The 22,404-nt window shown below is 43.1% G+C and overlaps 1 protein-coding gene and 1 long non-coding RNA gene across 3 annotated transcripts in view; one reads left to right on the forward strand and one right to left on the reverse strand.

Moving 5' to 3' along the window:
- The window catches only part of LOC134944829 (uncharacterized), a 58,385-nt gene that overhangs the window by 14,753 nt on the left and 21,228 nt on the right, over positions 1 to 22,404 (reverse strand). The window contains exon 3 of the long non-coding RNA XR_010181962.1: positions 3,061 to 3,116. This is a non-coding gene — a long non-coding RNA (uncharacterized LOC134944829). The remainder of the gene's footprint in view (positions 1 to 3,060; positions 3,117 to 22,404) is intronic.
- The window catches only part of THSD7B (thrombospondin type 1 domain containing 7B), a 1,210,507-nt gene continuing 1,193,412 nt past the window's right edge, over positions 5,310 to 22,404 (forward strand). The window contains exon 1 of one of the 2 annotated variants that reach the window (XM_063933719.1): positions 5,310 to 5,644. In XM_063933719.1, the coding sequence (XP_063789789.1) occupies positions 5,570 to 5,644 (75 nt within the window). In that variant the 5' untranslated portion in view covers positions 5,310 to 5,569. The remainder of the gene's footprint in view (positions 5,645 to 22,404) is intronic. The other variant, XM_063933721.1, reaches the window with a different exon arrangement.

Here is a 22,404-nt window from a genome sequence, read left to right on the forward strand (position 1 = left end):
AAACATAAAGGCAAACAAACAGGACCAAGGACAGTAACAAAAAAGATCCAACAGAATAATAGTTAAGTAAAGCGACTGCTAATCCCACAGCAACTGAATGCATCAGTTACTCAAGATTAAAGGAATGTATATTAATTTATAGTTATTCACCATACTTGCCGACATTTGGTCTCTCCCCTCATCAAGAAGTAATATTTTGTCATTCAGCTCAGTCCTGGCACCCAGAGGAGCTTACAATCTATATTTCCTACCACATGTATTCACACCAACTCGGGTTATTTTATTTTTTTATCATAAGGCAATTTTCCTAAAACCATTTTTTGAGGAAAACCCACCCAAATACAGGTAAAGCATACAAACTCCACACAGACATTTTTCTCATCCTGACCTTCATAGTCACAGCCTATGTAAGCATTTTTGTGATAGATTGCTCCTTGCTGCTGCGCATACCTGCAAAAAATGTGTAAATATTCCTCCATATATAGAGTCTGCTGCATTCTGCACTTATGACTCCTTAAGCTTAGAAAGGCAGAACAAAGGATGGATGGGGCATTGACCAAGTACAGTAAGAGCATCACGCAGACAGCAGCATAGACACATATGCTCTTGTCAGGAGGTGGGTCACTTGTGGTCGACCCATGGTGCAAAATAAGCACTAACAGCATACTTGCCTACTGTCCCGGAATGGCCGAGAGGCTCCCGAAACTCGGGTGGCACTTCCGGTCCCTCCGGAAAAAAAGAAGGCAAGTCTCCCAGTACTGGCCAGCTACCTGCACACCACCCACATACCCTTCATCTGCCCGCTTGCAGATCTTAAGTGGGTGGGGCAATTATGTGATTCAGGCTGAATCGCATCATTGTAGCCCTGCTTACAATGCTGGTAATCTGGGTATTGACTATTGAATAGTGGGGGGCGGGGCCGCAATGATGTGATTCCACCTCCACACCCCCACACAGCCCAGCCAGAAAGTCGGCAGGTATGACTAACTATTAGTAGTGAGATCTATTGACATTAATTATTGGATATTTTTAAACTGTCTGTAGGATGATAACAGATCACATTTGAGAGTTTAAAGTCAAAGACAACAGATGTTTGCTGTTTATTGAACTTATAATTAGTATATTTATTTTGTCTTTGCACATACCTCCAAACATGTTGGACTGTCCCACTGTCACAAGATTGGGATATGTTTCCATATTCATGATCATTTACCAGATGTACTTGACGCAAGGGTGTAGCTACCATGGGTGCAGTAGCTATTAGACACGGAGTACTTATGGGACCTGTCCTCTTTCAGCTAGCTCAGATCTGATCCTGATGACCACGGGCTCAGCCCTCGCTCCCAATCTGAGCCCTGATGACTTATTTTGTCACAATAGGGTGGAGCTACACATGGATGGTGGTGGAGTTACACTGGGGGATGCTGGACTCAGTAGCTGGGCCGACTGCTGTGATGTGTGTGAGTCAGTGTATGTGGTAAGGATTACTGTGTTATTGATGATCCCTGCAGCAAACTGCTTCTTATGCTGGGTACACAGTGGCCGATATAGCAGCTGTTCAAGCTTGAACGGCCGATATATCATGAGCCTGTAGGCGGGTGTGTATGTATGATGTCGTTCACAGACATACAGTATCGCAGAGGCCCTGCAGCACAGCTGATGGACGATATATCTATAAATATAGCGGCACATCTGGCTGTGTGTATGGGCGGTCAGCACTTACACTTGCTGCAGGGACTGAGGGTGACGGACATCTCAACTGGGTGGGCACATTTAAATGCCTGCCTAGTTGTGATGTCAGGCAAGACACATCAGGCAGACCATTGGTAAGTGTGTATGCACTTACCAGTCGTCAGGTTGACAGATTGGCCAGGTGTGTACTCAGTCACAGGCAGATGTTAACCTGTGACTTAGAAGCAGATTACTGCCAAGGCCATCAGCGCTGCAGCCTTCCTGACAGACATTGACACAGTGTGCAGTAAAAGCTGCTACAGAAGTGTTTTCAGATGAGGGCATGGACCTTATTTTCCCATGATCTCCCTCTCATAGGCGGCTTCACCCATGTCCCTGCCCCCTATTCCCTTCCTTTATTCTCCTCCTCCCCTTGCTTGCTCAGTAAAAGAGGCACACATAACCTTCTCATGTGTACCTCTGCCCTTATTTCACGCCTACTATTCCTTTCCCTCAAATCTAACTGTGCCACTTACCCACCTCCCCATATGTGTTACTGATCCACCATCCCATGTGTGCCTCTGACCCACTTCCCAGGTATGCCTCTGACCCCACACCCCATGGGTGCCTCTGTCACCCCCTACCCATGTGTGCCTCTGAACCACCCTCCCCTCTTACTGAGCCCTCACCATTACCCCCAACTGTACATTTGTCCCCAACACAAGGCTGGTGGTTGACGATCAGAAGTAGCACAGGGAAATTAAGACAATACTGTGTTCAATGCCGCATAACTGAACATAAGCACAATTGTCCTTTCTAATAACAGTGGGGGCACCTTCAAAATTTTGTTATGGGGTCCACAAAGTCTTAGCAACACTCCTGACCTGATACATATATTACTGTTCTTTCTGGATTAAAACTGCCACATACAGTATATTTCTATTCTCTGTTGGCATAAAACTATCTCATGTACTACCATTGCAGAGATTGATGCATCTTGAGACTCGTTCAGCTCTGCAACCTGCACAAAATGTGTCTTTTATTTCAGGTTCACCCTATACAGTATCTGCATAACGGTATTTGGGTTATCTACCCGCAGAATAAACTAGATAGAGACAGCCCACAGACACAATAAAAGAAGATCAACCTTACTTCTTAAAATTCAGAATTCAAAGGTTGTGTTGATCTGCAACGGTACTTATAGTACTGATGACATGTATTGATATATTTGTATTACACATATGTAGGGCCTGATTCAAGTTTGTAAGTAAAGCAAAAAAAGTCAAATGTAATAGAGCCTGAGTATGTAAAATGTGCCAGTTTAACGCTAAACTCGCAAATGTTTACAACTCGGACAGTGTAATAGGAAGAGGGAACAGGCAAACTCACATGTTTCCTGCAATCCCGAAAACTCGCACAGACAAAGCTCACATCCAGATGTTTTCCTATGGAAACATAAAACACGGACAATGTAAAACTTGCACCCAAAACCTTGCCAAAAATGTACATTTAAATAGACCAGCTTTTTATAGGCGAGTTTGGCAGAAGCATGCACAGATCAGTGAGATCCGTGCATGCGTCTACATGTAAAAAGTATAATTAAAAAAGAAAAAGATGAGAAGAAAAAAGGCCCCCTTCCCAAATAAAAAAGCATAATCAGCCCCGAGCTCTTGGATTGGTCCTGGTTCTAAAAATCCAGGAGGGGGGGGGGGACATAGGGGTCCCCCATATTTGTAAAACCAGCACCAGGCTCCACTGGTCAGGGACGTAATTCCACAGCCAGGGGACACACTTACTGTATGCAAAACCAAGGTTTCATTTTGCTAGATGAGTGGGTTAAATGGGCAATTTAGGGATAAGTAACCTGAGATGGGTCACATATGGGACAGTGGCGTAGCCAGAACTTTGTGGGCCATATAGCAACATTTATTAGGGTCTCTTTCCCCCTTCTAGAGAGACAACAGCTGTTCATTTTAGATGCCATGATAGTGCCCTAGTTAATTTTATGCCCCAGAGTAGTGCCCTACAATAGTTCATTTTATGAACTACAGTATAGTGGTGTCCTAGTTAATGTAATATCACCTGTAGTAGTGTCCTATTTACATTACACCATACAGTGCCCCCAGTTCATATTGTATCACACTGAAATGCCCGTAGTTAACAATATGCTACTGCTGCCAGTACACATGCCACACAGTGCCCTCAGTTCACATTATGCCACACAGTACTTAGCTGGCACCTAGTAGACAACTTTATGACTTGGGTGCCGTTGACTTAGGCTTCAGACGTGGGCCCCCTAAGCCTCAGGACCCCATAGCAATGGCACTCCGTGCACCCACTATAGCTTTGCCTATGGATACAGTATAAACCTACCAGTTGCGGAAGATTCTTGAGCATGCAGAGCTGATATAAAATCCCATGGAACTGTAGACTGATTTGGTCCCACTTCTCTCCCTTATCTTGTTAAAGATCAGACACATAAGAATGGGTAATCTAGGTATCTCAGTTCCCCCTATGCCCTGGGTAGTAGACTAGGTTCATTTAATGGATGACTTAGCTCTGAATGCTATTGTACATAATTTACTGTAAACAGAAAATTGACAGGTGCCTCATGCTCTTGATTCATGTAAAGGCCCGTACACACTGGTCGATATATCGACCATTCTCCTGAACGGCCGATATATCGCGGGACCGTCGGCCAGTGTGTACGGCCGATACGTCTGTGAACTCCGTCGTTCACAGACGTATCGCGTCGGCCCCGCAGCACAGCCGACGGACAATATATCTACCGATATATTGGCGCGTCGCTGTGTGTGTACGGCGCCCGTACACATGCTGCGGCGGCCGGCGGTGATTGACAGATGAACTGGGTGGGCGTGCATACACGCCCGCCCAGTTCATGAAGTCAGTCCACGACGGATTGGGCAGTGTGTATGCTCAACACACTGCCCGATCCGTCCATAGATATATCTGCAGATCAATTGATCTGCAGATATATCTATTAGTGTGTACCCACCTTAAGACATAACCGAAGCCAAACTGAGCAGTATTTTCGGAGAACAAAAATTAAAACGTTTCAGTGTAATGAAATGCCCTGAAGTTTTAGTTTTTATGGAGTTTGGAGTAATATTGCATATACAGTGCGTTTTCAGGTGGAGTCTCAACCCGCAAAGTGAGACTGGGATCAGGGAGAGTGGGTGCACAGTTTGCATGTCCTTGCCAGAGAAACAGACAAATACAGCTGGATGCATGAGGATTTCTTGCAGTTGGTAAATTACATTTTATATTCAGCATACAGAACTATAGAAGTGAGATTATACACAGAATAGCAGCCAACACTGCGAGCAGCATGGTCACAGAACAAAAGACGTTAGTGGAGTGCATACAGTACCTTATAGAAGGAAATACTGTCTTCTATAGAATATGAACAGACACAAATAACTGCACTCGTCAGACACTACACAGAGGTGAGTGCAGTGTGACGTTAGTATACATAGTATAACTTATACTGAGTGTAACAGAGGGATGTGTGCATTCATTATACTGCATATCTCCCCGAGACTTCAGTAAGAGACAGATGGCATCATAGCTGGGAGGAGTGTCTTGCTGTTGGTGAGGATTGGGACTGGAAGCTGAGTCTTTCAGTGTTTCACTGAACGTGAGCAGTGTGTGATGTTCTCTGAGTCTGGGCATCTGCATCACTCTGCATCCATCCTTTGCCGAAAGTGGATTATAGTTCACTCCTGAAACGGATACTGCAAATCAGCGCAGATCAGGTTCCATTAACCCCTGCACTTCAAAATCTGTTGGATTCTTCCTCGATAAGAGCTAGTCACTTTCCTGACTTTCAGGGGATGCTCCGTCTGCACATTCCAGCAATGATCCTGCAGTGTCCTATATGCTAATACATTCTGTATGGTGCACATACTGTAGTCCTGGTCACTGGTCACCCATGCCCATTCTCTTGTTAAAGGTAAGTGACTACTCATTGGTGTGTTCTTCTTATATATAGTGTTTGCCTGTTTGTACAGTTGCAACGGTATTGCCCTTTTTGCGGCTTAGGTAAGCAGTAGACAGCAAACCCCGAGTCACAGACTGGTAGGACATGCTGAGACTTGTAGTTCCACAACAGCTCCAACCTAAGCCAGCTGTATAGTAAATGACAGGCAGTATTATGCTACAGGTCCTATAGATGACAGGAATGCAGGCATTCTGAGGCACAATTTGCTGTACTCTTGCACACCTGAGTGGCTTATATGACTTGCCCTTATTGACTAAGACTTTTATTCTAATAATGACAAGGTAATAGTGTTCATCTCACTTGAAAGTCATAGCATAATCGTATAGTGGCTATATAAATAGCAAGATCATCACATATAGAAAAGCTACTTTATTGTATATTGATGTATACATTCTGTTATACAAACTCATATAGATAGAGAGACATGTGATATCTAATAATGACACAATTTGGGGCATTTCTCTTTTCTCACTTATATTCATGTTATATCCGTGACTCACAAATACTGTATGTTCTGCTTTTGACTGGGTCCATTTTACAAAATTGGGAATCACATTAAATGCTGTTGGAAAGTCTAGGAACCATTGCATATTCCGATGCTGATTCAGGAGCGAAGTGGCTGTTTTTGTGCGATGCAACAGACCCTGATTTCCTACCTTATGGTAATGTGTAGGGCAGTGGTTCTCAAACTCGGTCCTCAGGACCCCACACAGTGCATGTTTTGCAGGTAACCCAGCAGGTGCACAGGTGTATTAATTACTCACTGACACATTTAAAAGGTCCACAGGTGGAGCTAACTATTTCACTTGCGATTCTATGAGGAGACCTGCAAAACATGCACCGTGTGGGGTCCTGAGGACCGAGTTTGAGAACCTGTGGTGTAGGGCAAATACGATGATCCGCGCGGCTTCAAGTGGGAAACCGCTCTGTCCATTGTTTTTAAAAACAGTCATAACCGCCATGATCAGAGTTGGCACTTGCACCTGCTCCAAGCTAGGTGTCAGAGATCCGTCTGACATAGGCTTCCCTTCTCCATACGCAAGGATACTCAAACTACATGCCCATAACACCCACAATACAGAGCCAGCTCTGTGCAATGGCAGTGTCACCACCGCAATCCCACCTGAAAATGACATTTCACAGAAAGACAGATCCAGCCAAGTCCGTGTGGCAGAATTCATATCTGCGTATGCGCTGTATGCAAAACTAGCCATTTGCGTCCATAGAAAGAGATCCATGCATCAGAATCAGCCCCACAATATACTGTACACAGAAAATAAATTCATAAATGTATACTGTAAATGTATTTAGCCCACCATTGATATCACAACGGCTGAACAATGTCTTTACATGGCAACCAAACTTTTTCTGTTCTGGAATAGTCTAGGAGTCACACCATCTCTCGGAGAGGAACAAGTGCAGTCTACAGTGCTAGCATTGCTAAGGCAGCCACTTCATTTTAATATTTTATTCTACCTACTGTATGTAACATATCTGACCTAGAAAAGGGCTTGCAAGCATCCATAGTGCCCTTTAGCCCAGAGCTTGTCTCTGGGTCCACTAGGATTAGGAAGCATTGGTTACAATCTGCATCAGTTTGTGAGCAGAAGACGTATTGATTCTGTACTGTCTGCACAGGTTTGTGGCTTGAACATTACTGCAGGTCAGGAAACCAACTCATTCCTGGGACATTGCCCCTTAACATTTTTGTTAATAGTGGTTAATGTGGCTTGAACAGCCCTGTATCTCACAGTTACTGTTATCTGTGAACTTTAGGTGTAACAGAGAATTTCAAGCAATCCCATTTTTTTTTCTTAAAAAAAAAAGCCCTACCCCCTATATTTGCAGACTGCTACAACTGTAGACCTTGAGAACATTAGAATCAGAGTCCCAGCGTGTATGCCAGCAGAGAGATGACTGCAATTTTATTAGTTTAGGGGAAAAGTTTGTTGGCACTTATTTGTTTTAAAATTCTGTTGAAGTTCTCCTTAAAGGGCTATTACATTAAACACCTACTGCATTCACTATAATGTTTTGCAGTGCGCCTCTGCTGAAGGGGGCAAATTTGCTAAAGCTTCTAAAAATGAAAAGAGGTGATGCTGACCATAGCAACCAATCAGATTTGGTCTATCATTTTCTAGGATGCAATAGAGAAATGATAGAATCTGATTGGTTGCTATGGGCAACATCACCTCTTTTAATTCTTTTAAAGCTTTAGTAAATTTTCCCCAAGTATTGTAATGTCTTATGGCCACTTTGATCAAAAGTTACATCTTGGAAAAGTCAATCATGATATCATGTTTTTCTGTCATTTGTTATATTTCCGTTGTATTACAGTATAAGGGGGTCAATTCAATTAGAAGTGAGGGGGCGAGATACCTTTGTAACAGCATGGGAATACCGCAAATGGCCCTGCAACTTGCTCCCCTCATGGCTCTATCCCACCTTGGACTTTTAGATTTTTATACGCAAACAAAAATCCACGAGTCCGGCAGTACAGTAAGTATTTGAGAGAATACAAGAGAGAGAGAAAAGATAGCCCTGGGGGGGAGCACTCACAATCTGGAACCTAAGGCTATAATAGCATGAAATTAAGGTCCATCATCGAGACAAAAAAGGGGGTCCTCTTGATGATTGGTGATTTTTGTCTTGCTGACGGACCTTCATTTATTCCAGCATAGCAGCTGGGGATACAATACTAATTCCTCAATAGATTTTCACTTTGATCACTAAAACACTTGTATGATAAATGCTATGTTTCATATGAACTTTATGGTTTTTAAGGTATATGTATAAAAGTGAAATTACACTAAAATATATTTATTCATGTTATCATAGCCTTAGGTTCCGAATTGTAAGTGCTCCCCCCCCCCCCCCACCCCCCAGGGTTATCTTGTTTCTCTCTTGTATTTATTCACTCAAATACCTCCTTATAAACCCTGAGAGCACCACTAACCATCACAATAACACACCTTTAAGGATTCACTACATAGGTGTATCTGTGATAAATTGGGGTGTTTCCCCATAAGTGTCAGTTTTTCTGGAAACCACTGACTTTATTATATTTACTCTATCCACATTCCTGTGCGGCTTTCCCAACCTACAACTTTCCAGTACAGTAAGTATGGCATATAGTCACACTTACTTGCGGACACGAGTAAGTCACATCTAACTGAATTGATCCCTATGAATGGTTTATTAAAACTGAGTTAGCACTAAATATGGCAGCTTCCGATGATGTCCATACATAGAATTATACAATAAAATAGCAAAATGAATGATTACATTGAACATTTATAGAAACCTGTAGTGTAAAGTCCATAATTATAACTGAATTCTATCCAGTTGTCAACCATTGGGGCTTATAGGTGTGCAGATTAATTACAGTGTATTGGCGATGTTTGGGTTGATACTACAGTAAAGCCAGTCAGCCGATGGCATGCTAGGACTTTAAGTTCTAAAAGATCCACAGCCACCAGGCTGCAAAATAAACTGGATGGTTTCACTGCAGCTAAAGCTAACCATACTTTAAAACCTAATAAATATTGCAATTTGATTCTCAAGTGAACCTAAAATGAATTTCTAAAATCCAGAAAATTTTTCAGATACATTTGGAGTAACCAATAAATTTACATCAAGCCCAACTTTCCTTGCAATTCAGTACATTTGCAATTTACAGTATAAATTCAGTTAAATGTTCCAAGGTACCAGATTCTCATATCTAGGTGGACATGCATGGAGAAAAGTTTAGTTATAATACATTGCGTATTCCGGTAAAATCACTAAAACAGAGCCCATATTTTATTGAGCTTGTCTGGTGTCTAAGCTTCGTGTAGTAACAATATTGTTACTTCCCTTGTTATTTAAATATACATGTCGCACTTCAATGATATAGCACAGTCATAAAAGATAGGGTTCTATTTACTAAGCCTTGGAGAGGAAACAAATAAAATGGAGAGAGGCAGGGGCATTAAGTTCATCCCCGGAGGCAAGTTGGAGGATGAAGTTCCCCCTCCCCTTATTAAAAAAGGGAAAACAAATATGGTGTGTGTATATATATATATATATTTAAAAAAATTAATATATAAATATATATATATATATATATATATATATAATTTATAGGCGTTTCTATAATGGGTGCAAGGCATACCTGCTGATATTCTTTATGCATCTAGGAGGAGGCAGCCAGGTCAGCGCAGCAGGGGGTGTGGCGCGGCATAGGGGGCGTGACGGGTTAATAATTATGCTATATTGGGGGTGGGGGTGGCCTCGAGGTCTCATCATCGTGGCCCCGCCCCTGCTACACTATGCCGAGATTACTGACATAGTGGAGCAGGAGGTGAGGCCATGATGATGCAATTCAGCGTAAATCGCATCATGAGCATCCCCGCTGCCGTGATTTCTGTGCTACTCCTGGGAGGTGTATATCTAGATATATACTGTGTATATATATATATATATATATATATATATATATATATATATATATATATATATATATATATGAAAGAAGAATGGAGGGCGCAGGTATAAATCAACAGGTTCACAATTTCATTTATTTAGAACATATGCTCACATACATCATGGTTTAAAACGGTGCACTCAGTCCTCCAGTCTATCCAGCATCGGAACCGCTCTCTCCCGTTGATGAATCTCCTTCTACCGCAGGGATCACGGATACCGTTTGCTATTCCACCGGGACCAGGACCAAGTTCAGACCATCAGTCCTTTGCTCCACAGGCCACGCCCAACGCGTTTCGTCAATAGACTTCGTCAGGGGGTGTGGCTATGGTCTGTCATCTCCTTACTTTATACTAGGTCAAACACCTGCACTCCATTATCAAATTAACCTGTGCGGTCTACACAGATTCACAGACTTCTCTGCCTACACATCTTATTCTAAACATAAGACACACTAATTCAGTGTAATTTAAAAGACTCATATACAATATGAACTCTCCAAACAGAGTAATATATCGGCACAAATCAAATCATACATTTCAATCATTATAAAACCATCATATTTATATTAAAAAGAACTAACACATCCTAACTATTAAATTAACAGCCAGTGCTGATATTTTAGCGCAGCATGCGCTGACGTAATATGGCCTGAAAGATAAAAAGATTTATATAAAAAATGGTACATATATATACATATTTGCGGACAACTGCTAAAAATCGATCATTCAAAAGACAAGCCCAGCAAGTGCAAATCATATGCATATACTCTAATTCAGAGGCAATCTTTTCTTTTAACCCCCTATAACCTGGATTCTAATTATAAACACCCATTGTTTCCGTAAGAACATCAGCTCCTGCATGTGGCAAAGGGATCAATGATCCGACTACAATGCCACACAGAGCGAGTTCCCCGGAGTACCCCTAATGTAAAAATGGTGTGATATCATAATTTTCATTCAATCCTAATGGGCTAATTGTTTCTAATGCATGAATCCAAAAGACTTCCCTTTTACTTAGTTGTTTCAAAATATCCCCTCCTCTCTCATCAAGCCTAACATGTTCCAAGACATTTCTTGAAGTGTAACGGAGGGGATTTAAGTAAGTTTAGTTTCAGGGCATTAGAACATGTTAGGCTATAGGGGGTTAAAAGAAAAGATTGCCTCTGAATTAGAGTATATGCATATGATTTGCACTTGCTAGGCTTGTCTTTTGAATGATCGATTTTTAGCAGTTGTCCGCAAATATGTATATATATGTACCATTTTTTATATAAATCTTTTTATCTTTCAGGCCATATTACGTCAGCGCATGCTGCGCTAAAATATCAGCACTGGCTGTTAATTTAATAGTTAGGATGTGTTAGTTCTTTTTAATATAAATATGATGGTTTTATAATGATTGAAATGTATGATTTGATTTGTGCCGATATATTACTCTGTTTGGAGAGTTCATATTGTATATGAGTCTTTTAAATTACACTGAATTAGTGTGTCTTATGTTTAGAATAAGATGTGTAGGCAGAGAAGTCTGTGAATCTGTGTAGACCGCACAGGTTAATTTGATAATGGAGTGCAGGTGTTTGACCTAGTATAAAGTAAGGAGATGACAGACCATAGCCACACCCCCTGACGAAGTCTATTGACGAAACGCGTTGGGCGTGGCCTGTGGAGCAAAGGACTGATGGTCTGAACTTGGTCCTGGTCCCGGTGGAATAGCAAACGGTATCCGTGATCCCTGCGGTAGAAGGAGATTCATCAACGGGAGAGAGCGGTTCCGATGCTGGATAGACTGGAGGACTGAGTGCACCGTTTTAAACCATGATGTATGTGAGCATATGTTCTAAATAAATGAAATTGTGAACCTGTTGATTTATACCTGCGCCCTCCATTCTTCTTTCATTACATGCACATTGGGATTAGTGGCTCTTTTCCCTAAAGGAGGAAGCGGCAGCGTACATCGCACAGAACGGGACCTAGGACATTAACAAAGGACTAAAAGCTTTTTAAAGGAAAGTGTGTTGAATGCGCAGCTTTTTACCTCTATATATATATATATATATATATATCATACAACTTACAGAATTATATAGCTAGCGTTCTCAGCTGTTGAATTGGCAGGACTCCAGTTATGCTGTGTGACAAAGGCTTGTGGGTCAGGCTCACGAGATTCAGTCGTCTGCAGTATGCAGAATCAGTGTTCAATGGTGGGACCCATCTCACAGTCCAGCAGCAGCGATGGATGCACCGTTGCTTGCTGCAGCGCAGACTGAGTGGTACCAAGCGGGAGCCATCCTGTCTCCTATTTTAGGTGTTAGCAGGACTCCTGGGACAGAGCCGATTAACTCTGCAGCAGGTGTGCCAGTCACACTTGGATCCCGCTGTGAACCAAACAGGTGCTGCTGTTCATGCAGGTACCCCTTTCAGAGCTTGGAGCCCAGAGCCAAGTGTCTCCATTGCCTCTGGGGGTTCTGCCCCCGGAGAGAGATTAAGGCCCAGATTTATCAAGGCTTGGAGTGTAATAAATTGCACAGCGATAAAGTACCATGGTTAGTGCTTTATTTCTCTCCACTTTATCACTTTACCAGGCTTACTAAATAGACTCCAAAGAGAATGCTGAACCATATGGTACCTGTCATATGGTACCTGTCAATTGATGATTGGAAAATCAGGACTGATTATGCCACACCTCTAATATGCCTAAACCATGCCCAGATCCATCCAGACGAGTACAATACAGGGATAGCCACTGCCCCCTACGGGTACCAAAACCTGTAACTGAGAGGACAAAATCTGAGCTGCTGTCAGGAATGCTGAACCTACAGTAATGTGGTTTGCCAATACTTTCCTACTCTCCCAGGTTGTCCAACAACCTCACACATTCCGGAGAGCTTTCAAGATTCCCAAGAAGGCAGATCAGCCTCCTGAATTAGGTGAAAGCCAGACCGGTCCAAAGTCCGGAATGTTGGTCGGACTCCAGACCGGACCAGCTACATTCAGTGACCTCTGTTGGTGTGGAGCTCTCTTTGTCTCCTTGCTCTGTTTGCTGTGTGACATGTCACATACACAGGGAAGGGCACAGAGAGCTCCGCAGTGGCAAAAGTCGTTGTAGGGAGCCGGTCCAGTGTTTCGGAGTCCAGACTGTTCTAGCCATGCTGCTCCCATTCCCTCTGCCCTAGTGCAACAGCTGCGGGCTCTCTGCATTTGCTGTGTGTCATACACCGGGAGCTGCACATTGGCACAGGTCGCTGCAGGATGCCGGTCCAGTCCAGCGTTCCAGAGTCTGGACTGTTCTAGCTTTCATGCAATCTCCCAATGAAGACGGCAGTCCAGAGACTTAATGACGCAATTTGTTGTGAATTGCATTTGCGTGGCCCTGCCACATACTGCACAATGCAGTGACTCATGGCACTGTATGGAAGATAGGGCTACAATGACTCACAGAATAAATGCACCTGCATTTTCTGCTTGGGTATAGCCTTTCAAGCACCTTTTTGGTTGTTATGGGTTACAGCAACATTTGTGCACAGTTAACTATGCACCAGTTCTAATAAATGTTCCCCCACTGTGTCACCACACTGCTACTCCCCACTTTCTAAGTCCAAGGCTGTATATAGCAAGGCATCTTCAGCAAGTCTTGCAGCAATGTCAGGAAGTGATGGATGAAGCATGTCCGTATATTCAGCTTACCCAGTGTGGTAATCACTTGTAAAATAGGATATATTCCATTTCCAACATGTTTTTATTAGATTTTACAATGCATTGGTGCATCCAAGACTCCGAGAGGCTTTTGCTGTTATAGCACTGTATATATATATAGATTATTCTGGTGATGGCATTGACTTGTTCCTACGTAGACAGATCACACATATATACACAGCACGATTTTCACAGGCTATTACATGAGTAAGGACATGCATTAACCTCTTGGTCCAAGCTGACTAATGTTGTGTAACTGTATTGTCACCTCGAGGCCACATAATTCATAGTACTGCATTCATTTAAAATATAATGCATTGTTGTACTGCAAAACCCAGTAGGAAGGATTATTAAGTTTGTGATTGTTAAGGTTAAAAAAATATATAGGAGTAAAAATAGGAGGATAGGATAAAGTGAAATTTGCTTGCATTAACCTGATATAAAGGGACATATAACCTTATTCAGCGATCACATCCCACTGTGTGCGCACACGCACAGTATGGCTGCTGTGCGTGCGCGGGATGCAGTCAGTTTACCTCCAATCAAAATCCCGACGTTCAAAATCCCGACACCAATTGACCGATGGTCAAAATCCCGACAAGGTCAAAATCCCGACATGGACAAAATACCGACATTTAAAATACAGACAAGGTCAAAATACCGACATGTAAAATGCCGACAGGTCAAAATACCGACATGAGTTTTTCATGATTTTTTTTCATTTAAACCGACTTGTTCATACTTTACCATCCCAGTGGACCTGGAGGGGGAATATAATAGTGTCCCGAGCGCAGCGAGGCACCGTGCCCGAAGCATGGCGAGCACAGCGAGCCATGCGAGGGGACGCGGTACACTTTATATGGTGTCCATGTTGACTTATGTCGACATACACACACAAAAACAACAAAAAATGCATGTCGGTATTTTAACCTGTCGGCATTTTACATGTCGGTATTTTGACCTTGTCGGTATTTTAAATGTCGGTATTTTGTCCATGTCGGGATTTTGACCATCGGTCAATTGGTGTCGGGATTTTGAACGTCGGGATTTTGATTGGAGGTATTTCATACCGATCCCGCGTGCGCACTGGGCAATAATAGTTCAGCATGCAATCGCAGTACTGATGCGATCCATACTGAATAAAGCCCATAGTGGACTATTTATGACCCTTCGCAATATAGCCACGAGAAGTGTCATTGCTTATCATCGCATATCACAGTGATAGGCAATGTAATTTCAGGGCTTAACTTACTGTCAGGTTCATATCCAACCTCTCTACTGCACATGAGCATATTGTGAAGGTTCAAGTATAGGTTGATGGAGAGGTAGCTGAAGATGCGGGTAGACTACAGTGGCTAATACCATCTAAAGATGGCGTTAACTGTCAGGTCTAAGGGGTACATTTACTAAGCAGTGATAAGAGCGGAGAAGTGAGCCAGTGGAGAGGTTGCCCACGGCAACCAATCAGCACTGAAGTAACATCTATAATTTGCATACTATAAAATGATACAGAGCTGCTGATTGGTTGATGGGGAAATTTCTCCACTGGCTCACTTCTCCACTCTTATCACTGCTTAGTAAATGTACCCCTAAGGACCTAATTCAGACCTGGTCGCTGCAGTGGCAGTGAATGCAGGCTGAAGCCCTGTGCAGCAGCCGCACCGCGAGTGCGCACGCAGTGAGATGCGAAGGCATCTCACCGGTGCGATCGCCTCTACCTGACTGACAGGCAGAGGCGGTTGCGGAACATGTCGACGGAGTTGCGTAGTCAGGGAGCTACTCGGCAGGTGCAAAAGCATTGCCACTGTGTGATGCTTTCATGCGTCTGTAGAGAGGTGTGGAGGGGGGAGGGCCTGACATTCGGGGGGAACTAGCTATGTGCTGGGCGTCCCTCCGCATGTCAGAGATTTTGATTGTAGATGTGCGTTTTTTCACACATCTACAATTAGGTCTGAATTACGCCCTAAGCTAGAAAATAACCCTCATATCACATCAACATAGACTTTGTGGACAGCAGCTCCTTAGGTTACACTGCAATACTTTAGTGAATGCTGGAGATATCTGTAGTATCTTCGGAGTTAGTGTAAATGGGAGTCAAATATAAACTTGCCATACTGTAGTTCTTAAAACACTACCATCTAGAATGGAATAATAATACACAGGTCCTATAGACACCCACTGAAGGTTGATTTACTATCACCGACCACATTGCGGCTGTAAGTATTCAATTATTTATTAAATAACTATCGCCAATATTGCCAAGGCTACTTTGTGTTACTTAGCTGCTCTGTTGACAGTGACTTGAATCAGAAAGAGTTAAATTACCATTCCACCAGCCAGGCTCTGCAAGAATGCATGTGAGTGCCACTTTTATGATATCAGTTCCCCTAATTTGAGGTAGGGGCGGAATCAGGTATAAAAACCTGTTTTATTTATTTTACATATTAAATAAATATTTAAAAATGTTAATACTTTAAAATTACATTATTGTAAGCATTTAACAGGTAGTGAGGTGGTATTTGTACCTGTGCAGTTATGATGTGTGGCTATTGGTGGTCATTCCGAGTTGTTCGCTCGTTGCCGTTTTTCGCAATGCAGCGATTAGGTGGAAAATACGCATGCGCTTAGTAATTTAACACAAAACTTGGGAGATTTACACAAGCTCGAGCAACGTTTTTTCAACACTCGAGTGATCGTAGTGTGATTGACAGGAAGTGGGTGTTTCTGGGCGGCAACTTGGCGTTTTCAGGGAGTGTGCTAAGAAACGCAGGCGTGCCAGGAAAAAACGCAGGAGTGGCTGGACGAACGCAGGGCGTGTTTGTGACGTCAAACCAGGAACTAAACAGACCGAGGTGATCACAATCTAGAAGTAGGTCTGGAGCTACTCAGAAACTGCAAGGAATTATTTAGTAGCAGTTCTGCTAACCTTTCGTTCGCTATTCTGCTAAGCTAAGATACACTCCCAGAGGGCGGCAGCCTAGCGTGTGCAATGCTGCTAAAAGCAGCTAGCGAGCGAACAACTCGGAATGAGGGCCATTGCTATAATTAATTAGACAAATCTTTTGATTTTATAACTGACCATTTCCTAAGTGCACACCAGTCAGATGTATGTATTCTTTAGTACAAACATCTTTTACTTAAACCTTTGTACTGTCTGTGAATTAAAAAGCAGCTATTTTTCCCCAAAGTTATAAACCTAGTTTTCATATCCTAGCATTACAATTTATTCTTTGCATTCCCTTTATTAATGAATTAATGTCCCAATGGGCCTATTTATCAAGCTTGTTGGCCCCTTACATGAAGCAGAAACAGCAAATTGTGCATGATTTAAAAATCCCTGCAATCTACTAAAGGATGATTGCAGGAGATATGAAATATATGCCCTGCGTAAGCTAAGTAATAAAGGAGCAATTTTCCAAAAAGTTTAGATTTTCAGAGCTTTGCCCCAATAGCTAACATTAGGCCTCATTCATACATTTATATATTTTCTGTGCCAGGTAAATACTGGCTGCTTTTGCATGTATCCCACAAATGTTAGACAGCTTTCTTCTTACACTGCATTTAAATTTCAGTTTGGACACACCCCATCCAAATCTAAATCTCTCTGCACGTTTCATCTGCCCCATCTGCAGTACAGCATGGTTTTGCCCAGTTTTTTTTTTTTTTTTTTTTGCTTTACTTCCAAATCAGAATCAGGCCCACTGACCTCAGATGGCATTAGCCATTATAGCCTGAAGGCCACATTTTCAACTTCTCTTTTGCACCATAGAGGGATCTTCAGATCACTCCCCAGAAGCCTGTAGTGTACACATGCTCAGCACCAAGACTTGTGGAAACAAGTATGGAAACAAATGTACAGTTCACAAGTCAGAGCCATGTATTCATGGGGCAATATTGAGTTTAATAAACATTGTAATGCCCAGGCCAAAACTACATCCTATGTGATCTAGCAAGTGACATATACAATAGTAGATCTCTGTCTATATCATGAACATTTATACAACTTTCTATGCATTGTGAGTATTGATTTGCCTCTGTCTGGCACTCTACCACAAATCAGCTTTCAATTTATAAGGCCTTTTCCGTTCCATTGTAATCCATTTGATGTGTAGGTAGCACAGTAATTATGACCTAAGAAATGTATGCTAATGCATTCACAGCTGCGATACTGTAAGCAGCGGATGTGTGAAAATATGCAACTGCTGCAGCTGCCAAGAAACAGATTGAGACGCCCCCTGGTGGCCTGACAAATATCAGCATCTGCATACAAACACGCATTGGTGGTCACCTCAGTTATTTCAGGCAGTTTTAGATGTTGATCTTCCAAAGGAAGTTTCTCTCAAATATATCCATATACAGTATATTGTAACCAATTTTTCCCTCACCACACTCCTCTGTAATTCATTATTTCCATCCACCAGTATCTCTCCCCCTGTAATTGATTTCTTCTCCAGTAATCCACCCGTCTGGAAATCATTTCCCATAGCCCTCCTATATAATCTAACTCTCCACCACCCACCAACCAATCCCATGCAATTATTTCTCCCCACCCCAGTGACATTTCTTGTAATACATCTGCCTATGTAATTAATTATTTCCCTTCAGCCACCAATTCTTACCCCATTACTTCATATACGGGTGACAGATACAGGAGAAGGGAATATCTCTAGTCACAAACCGTGCTACCTCTCCAGATCACTGGTGGACTGTGAACATGTGCAGCACAGTCATGGCAGGGAATTCAATTGCAGACAGGGAATGTAAAAAACCCTGAGGTGCAGGGTTTTGGTATTCAATTAGAGGGCAGAAAATAGGACGCAGTGATTATTATAGCACCTGCAGAGCAAGTCTGATTTTTCCTAAAATTTTATTTTTAGGAAAATTCACTGGAACTTGCGCAGAGACCCCGACGTCACCCCTCACCCCCACCTTCCCTGTGGACTAATTAATTAAGCTAATTGGAACCTTTCAATTGCTTAGTCAGTAATTACTCACCTTCCGAAGCAGGGTAGTCTTCTTCCGCCTTGGAAGCCGGCCCCCTGTAGCAGCTGTGAGTATGCAGTATGTGTGGGAGTGTGTGTGTGTGTGTGTGTGTGTGTGTGTGTGTGTGTGTGTGTGTGTGTGTGTGTGTGTGTGTGATTATGAAACACAAAGGAGGGGATGGAATGAAGGCTGTAAGGGTGGTATCCTTTCTTTCTTTTTGTGCTTGGACATGCATGGAGATGGCAGGATGTTATTTTGTGACTCTGCTACTTAGGTCTAGTTCGGGGTATGGGTCGACATTGCCATTAGGTCGACATGTATAAGGTCGACATGTACTAGGTCGACAGGTCAAAAGGTCGACATGCTTTTTTTATACTGTTTTTGGTGTCGTTTTCTCTGTAAAGTGACGGGGAACCTGAATTAGTGCACCGTGTCCCCTCGCATGGCTTGCTTCGCTCGCCATGTTTCGGGCAAGGTGCCTCACTTTGCTCAGCACAGGTTATCATTCCAATCGTAGTCCACGTGGATCGTTAAGTATGAAAAAATACCCCCCAAAAAATTTGAAAAACTCATGTCGACCTTTTGACCTGTCAACCTAGTACATGCCGACCTAACGGCCATGTCGACCCAGTGGCAATGTCGATCTTCAGTGGTCGACCTAATGAGTGTCGACCTAAGTTGGGTTGACCTAACGACCGTATCCCCTAGTTTGACACTTGTCTCCATATTTGTTAAACATGACATGTAATAGAGAAACCAGCCTGTCACTATATTATCAAATCTTCCATTATATTATGCAAATTCAATTGTGTGCGGGTTTTTTCCAGCAGCTGTGGGGTTTTTCCTATTCAACTGAAGGAGAGAAAATGAGCCATTATGATTTCTTTAGAAATCACAGCATTTATTTTCTAGCAGCCCCAGGGCAAGACCAATTTTTCCTTAAATCAATTAGTTTAATGAGTCCTGAATTACTAACCGTCTGCATTACTGTCTTCTTCCTCCACATCCAGACAAGCTTGTATGTGTGAGTGAGTCCCCTGTGACCAGAGCCGGCCCCAGGCATAGGCAAACTAGGCAAATGCCTAGGCCATTTGGTATGCCTAGGGGCACAAGCAGCTTCTGCTGATTAAAATTATATGCGGCATGCCTATATTCCGCGTGTGACTGTGGCTGTATCTGCATACGAAATGCTACGTTACAGTGTATTCCTGAAAATCACTGTAACGTAGCATTTCGTATGCAGATACAGCCACAGTTGCACACAGAATATAGGCATGCCGCATATCATTTTAATCAACAGAAGCTGCTTGTGCATCCTAGCCACATGGTAATGGAAATAACATGCATTTTCATAAAAAAAGGCGCCCGACATTAGCAGAGTTGCCAGCTGACTCATGCCAGCCATCTCCTGCTGCACGGCGTATTGAGGCAAGATGTATGAGGACACATCTGTATTCAAGCAGAGGCAGAGGTCACAGTGTTAGTGGCCATGCAAGTGCTGTGTACTTGTGGGTTGGTTCTGCAATAGTGTTCGGTATATGTGTAAGGGGCATTATGTTTGTAATGTGTATTAATGCATTAATAATGTGTGGCAAATGTGTAAGGGGCACTATGTGTCATTATGTGTATAACTGCACTAATAATGTGCAGCATATTTGAAAGGGACATTACTATATGTGTGTCATTATGTGTATAAGGGCATTAATGTGCGGCATATGTGTAAAGGACATTATGTGTAAAAGCGCATTAATAAAGGTTGGCATAATGTGTAAGGTGCATTATGTTTATACGGACATTAACAATGTGTGTCATATGTTTAAGGGGCATTACTGTGGGGTATTATGTGTATAAACGCATTACTAATGTATGGGATTATGTGTATAAAGGGGGTAATTCAGACTTGATCATATGTGTGCTAAATTTAGCACATCTGCAATCACTTTCACAGACATGCAGGGGGACGCCCAGATAGGGGGCTAGTCCGCCCCGCATGTCTGGCTCTGCCCCCCCCCCCCCCTTTCCGCACAGGAACAAAAGCATTGCACAGCGGCGATGCTTTTGTACCTGAAGAGTAGATCCCCACCAGCGCAGCTCCTGCGCGCTGGCAGGGAGCTACCCATCGCTGTCCTGGTCACAGCGGCACCATGTGATGTAATGCAGCCGCCACGGACCGCCCCCCCACATGGTACAGGTACGCCTGTGTTGCCCGGACCATGCCCCCAAAACGGCGGCCCAACGACACCGGCCCGCCCCCTTCCACCCAGCAAATGCCTCTGCCTGTCAATCAGGCAGAGGCGATCGCTGGACTGAGATGCCGGACTGAGATGCCGATCACATCTCTGGCATGCGCCGGTGCACTGTGGCGCCTGCTCATGCGTAGTTCAGACCTGATCGCCCGCTGTGCGAAAACGCACAGCAGCGATCAGGTCTGAATTATCCCCATGGTGCTCAACTGTGTGGCGTAAGGTATAGAAAGAGCACTACTGTGTGGTCTAATGTGAATAAAGAGCAATATAGTGTGGTGTAATGTGAATAAGGAGATATTCAGTGTGATATAGTGTGAATAAGGGGCAGTACTGTAAGGAGTAACATATATAAGGTAAAGTGATACTACAGTGTGATGTAACGTGAATAAGGGACACTATCGCATGATATAAAGTGAATAAAGTTGCACTACTGTGTGGCGTAATTTGAATTGGGGGTACTATTGTGTGGCCATGCCCCTTCTCAGCAAGAACACACCCCTTTTTGGGCTGTGCGCCGAATGTGTGCACTATTTATATTTAAAAAAATACGTGGTAGGAGCACCAAAATGAGGACTGCTATCGGTGAGAAGTGATGGTGCTGGGAAAGGGGTACATGGTCAGAGGCGGAATTAGCGTTGGTGCTAGGGGGTACCAGACAAAATCTTGCCTATGGCATCATATTGGTTATGGGCAGCTCTGCCTGTAACCCCCTATCAGCTGTGTGTGTGACTTCCAGTGTGTGTGTTTGACCCCCGTTGTGTGTGTGTCCCATAAGCCTCCTCCTCCATGCAGCCTTCTCCCCTATCAGCATCCTGGAAGGATGACTTAGCATAGAGGTGGAGCTGGCAGGGAGCCTGAGAGACCAGCGCAGCAGGTGGCTGCATTTTCTTTTTTCCCCAGTAGAATTTTAACTGTAGAAAACCCTGCAACCATTGGTTTTTTATTGAATACCATGGGTATCGGAGCGCGCATATCCTTGGTAATTCAAATTTGGTCACAAGACTTTTTAAAGAAAAAATGTGCAGGTCAAATCCCATGAGTAATTGAATATGCCTGTACATTGCCTGTATATTTCAGCATTGCATTCCTTCAAATTCCCTACAAGTCACGAATCTTGCTAATGAGATCACTACATGTTTCCTTCGGGACCGCAACGCACTACTGCACATACGTGGTCTGCTTACCATGTAGGACTGGGCAGATCCTACGAATCCCTCTCCTTGAAAATTCTGCATTATGTAGCCCATATCATACAATGGCTTATGCCATCCCAAGATAGCGTTAGCTACCGGGACTTGGTAAATTCAGAAATAAGGCCGCT

Source organism: Pseudophryne corroboree, chromosome 7 (assembly GCF_028390025.1).
Source record: "Pseudophryne corroboree isolate aPseCor3 chromosome 7, aPseCor3.hap2, whole genome shotgun sequence".
NCBI lineage: Eukaryota > Metazoa > Chordata > Amphibia > Anura > Myobatrachidae > Pseudophryne > Pseudophryne corroboree.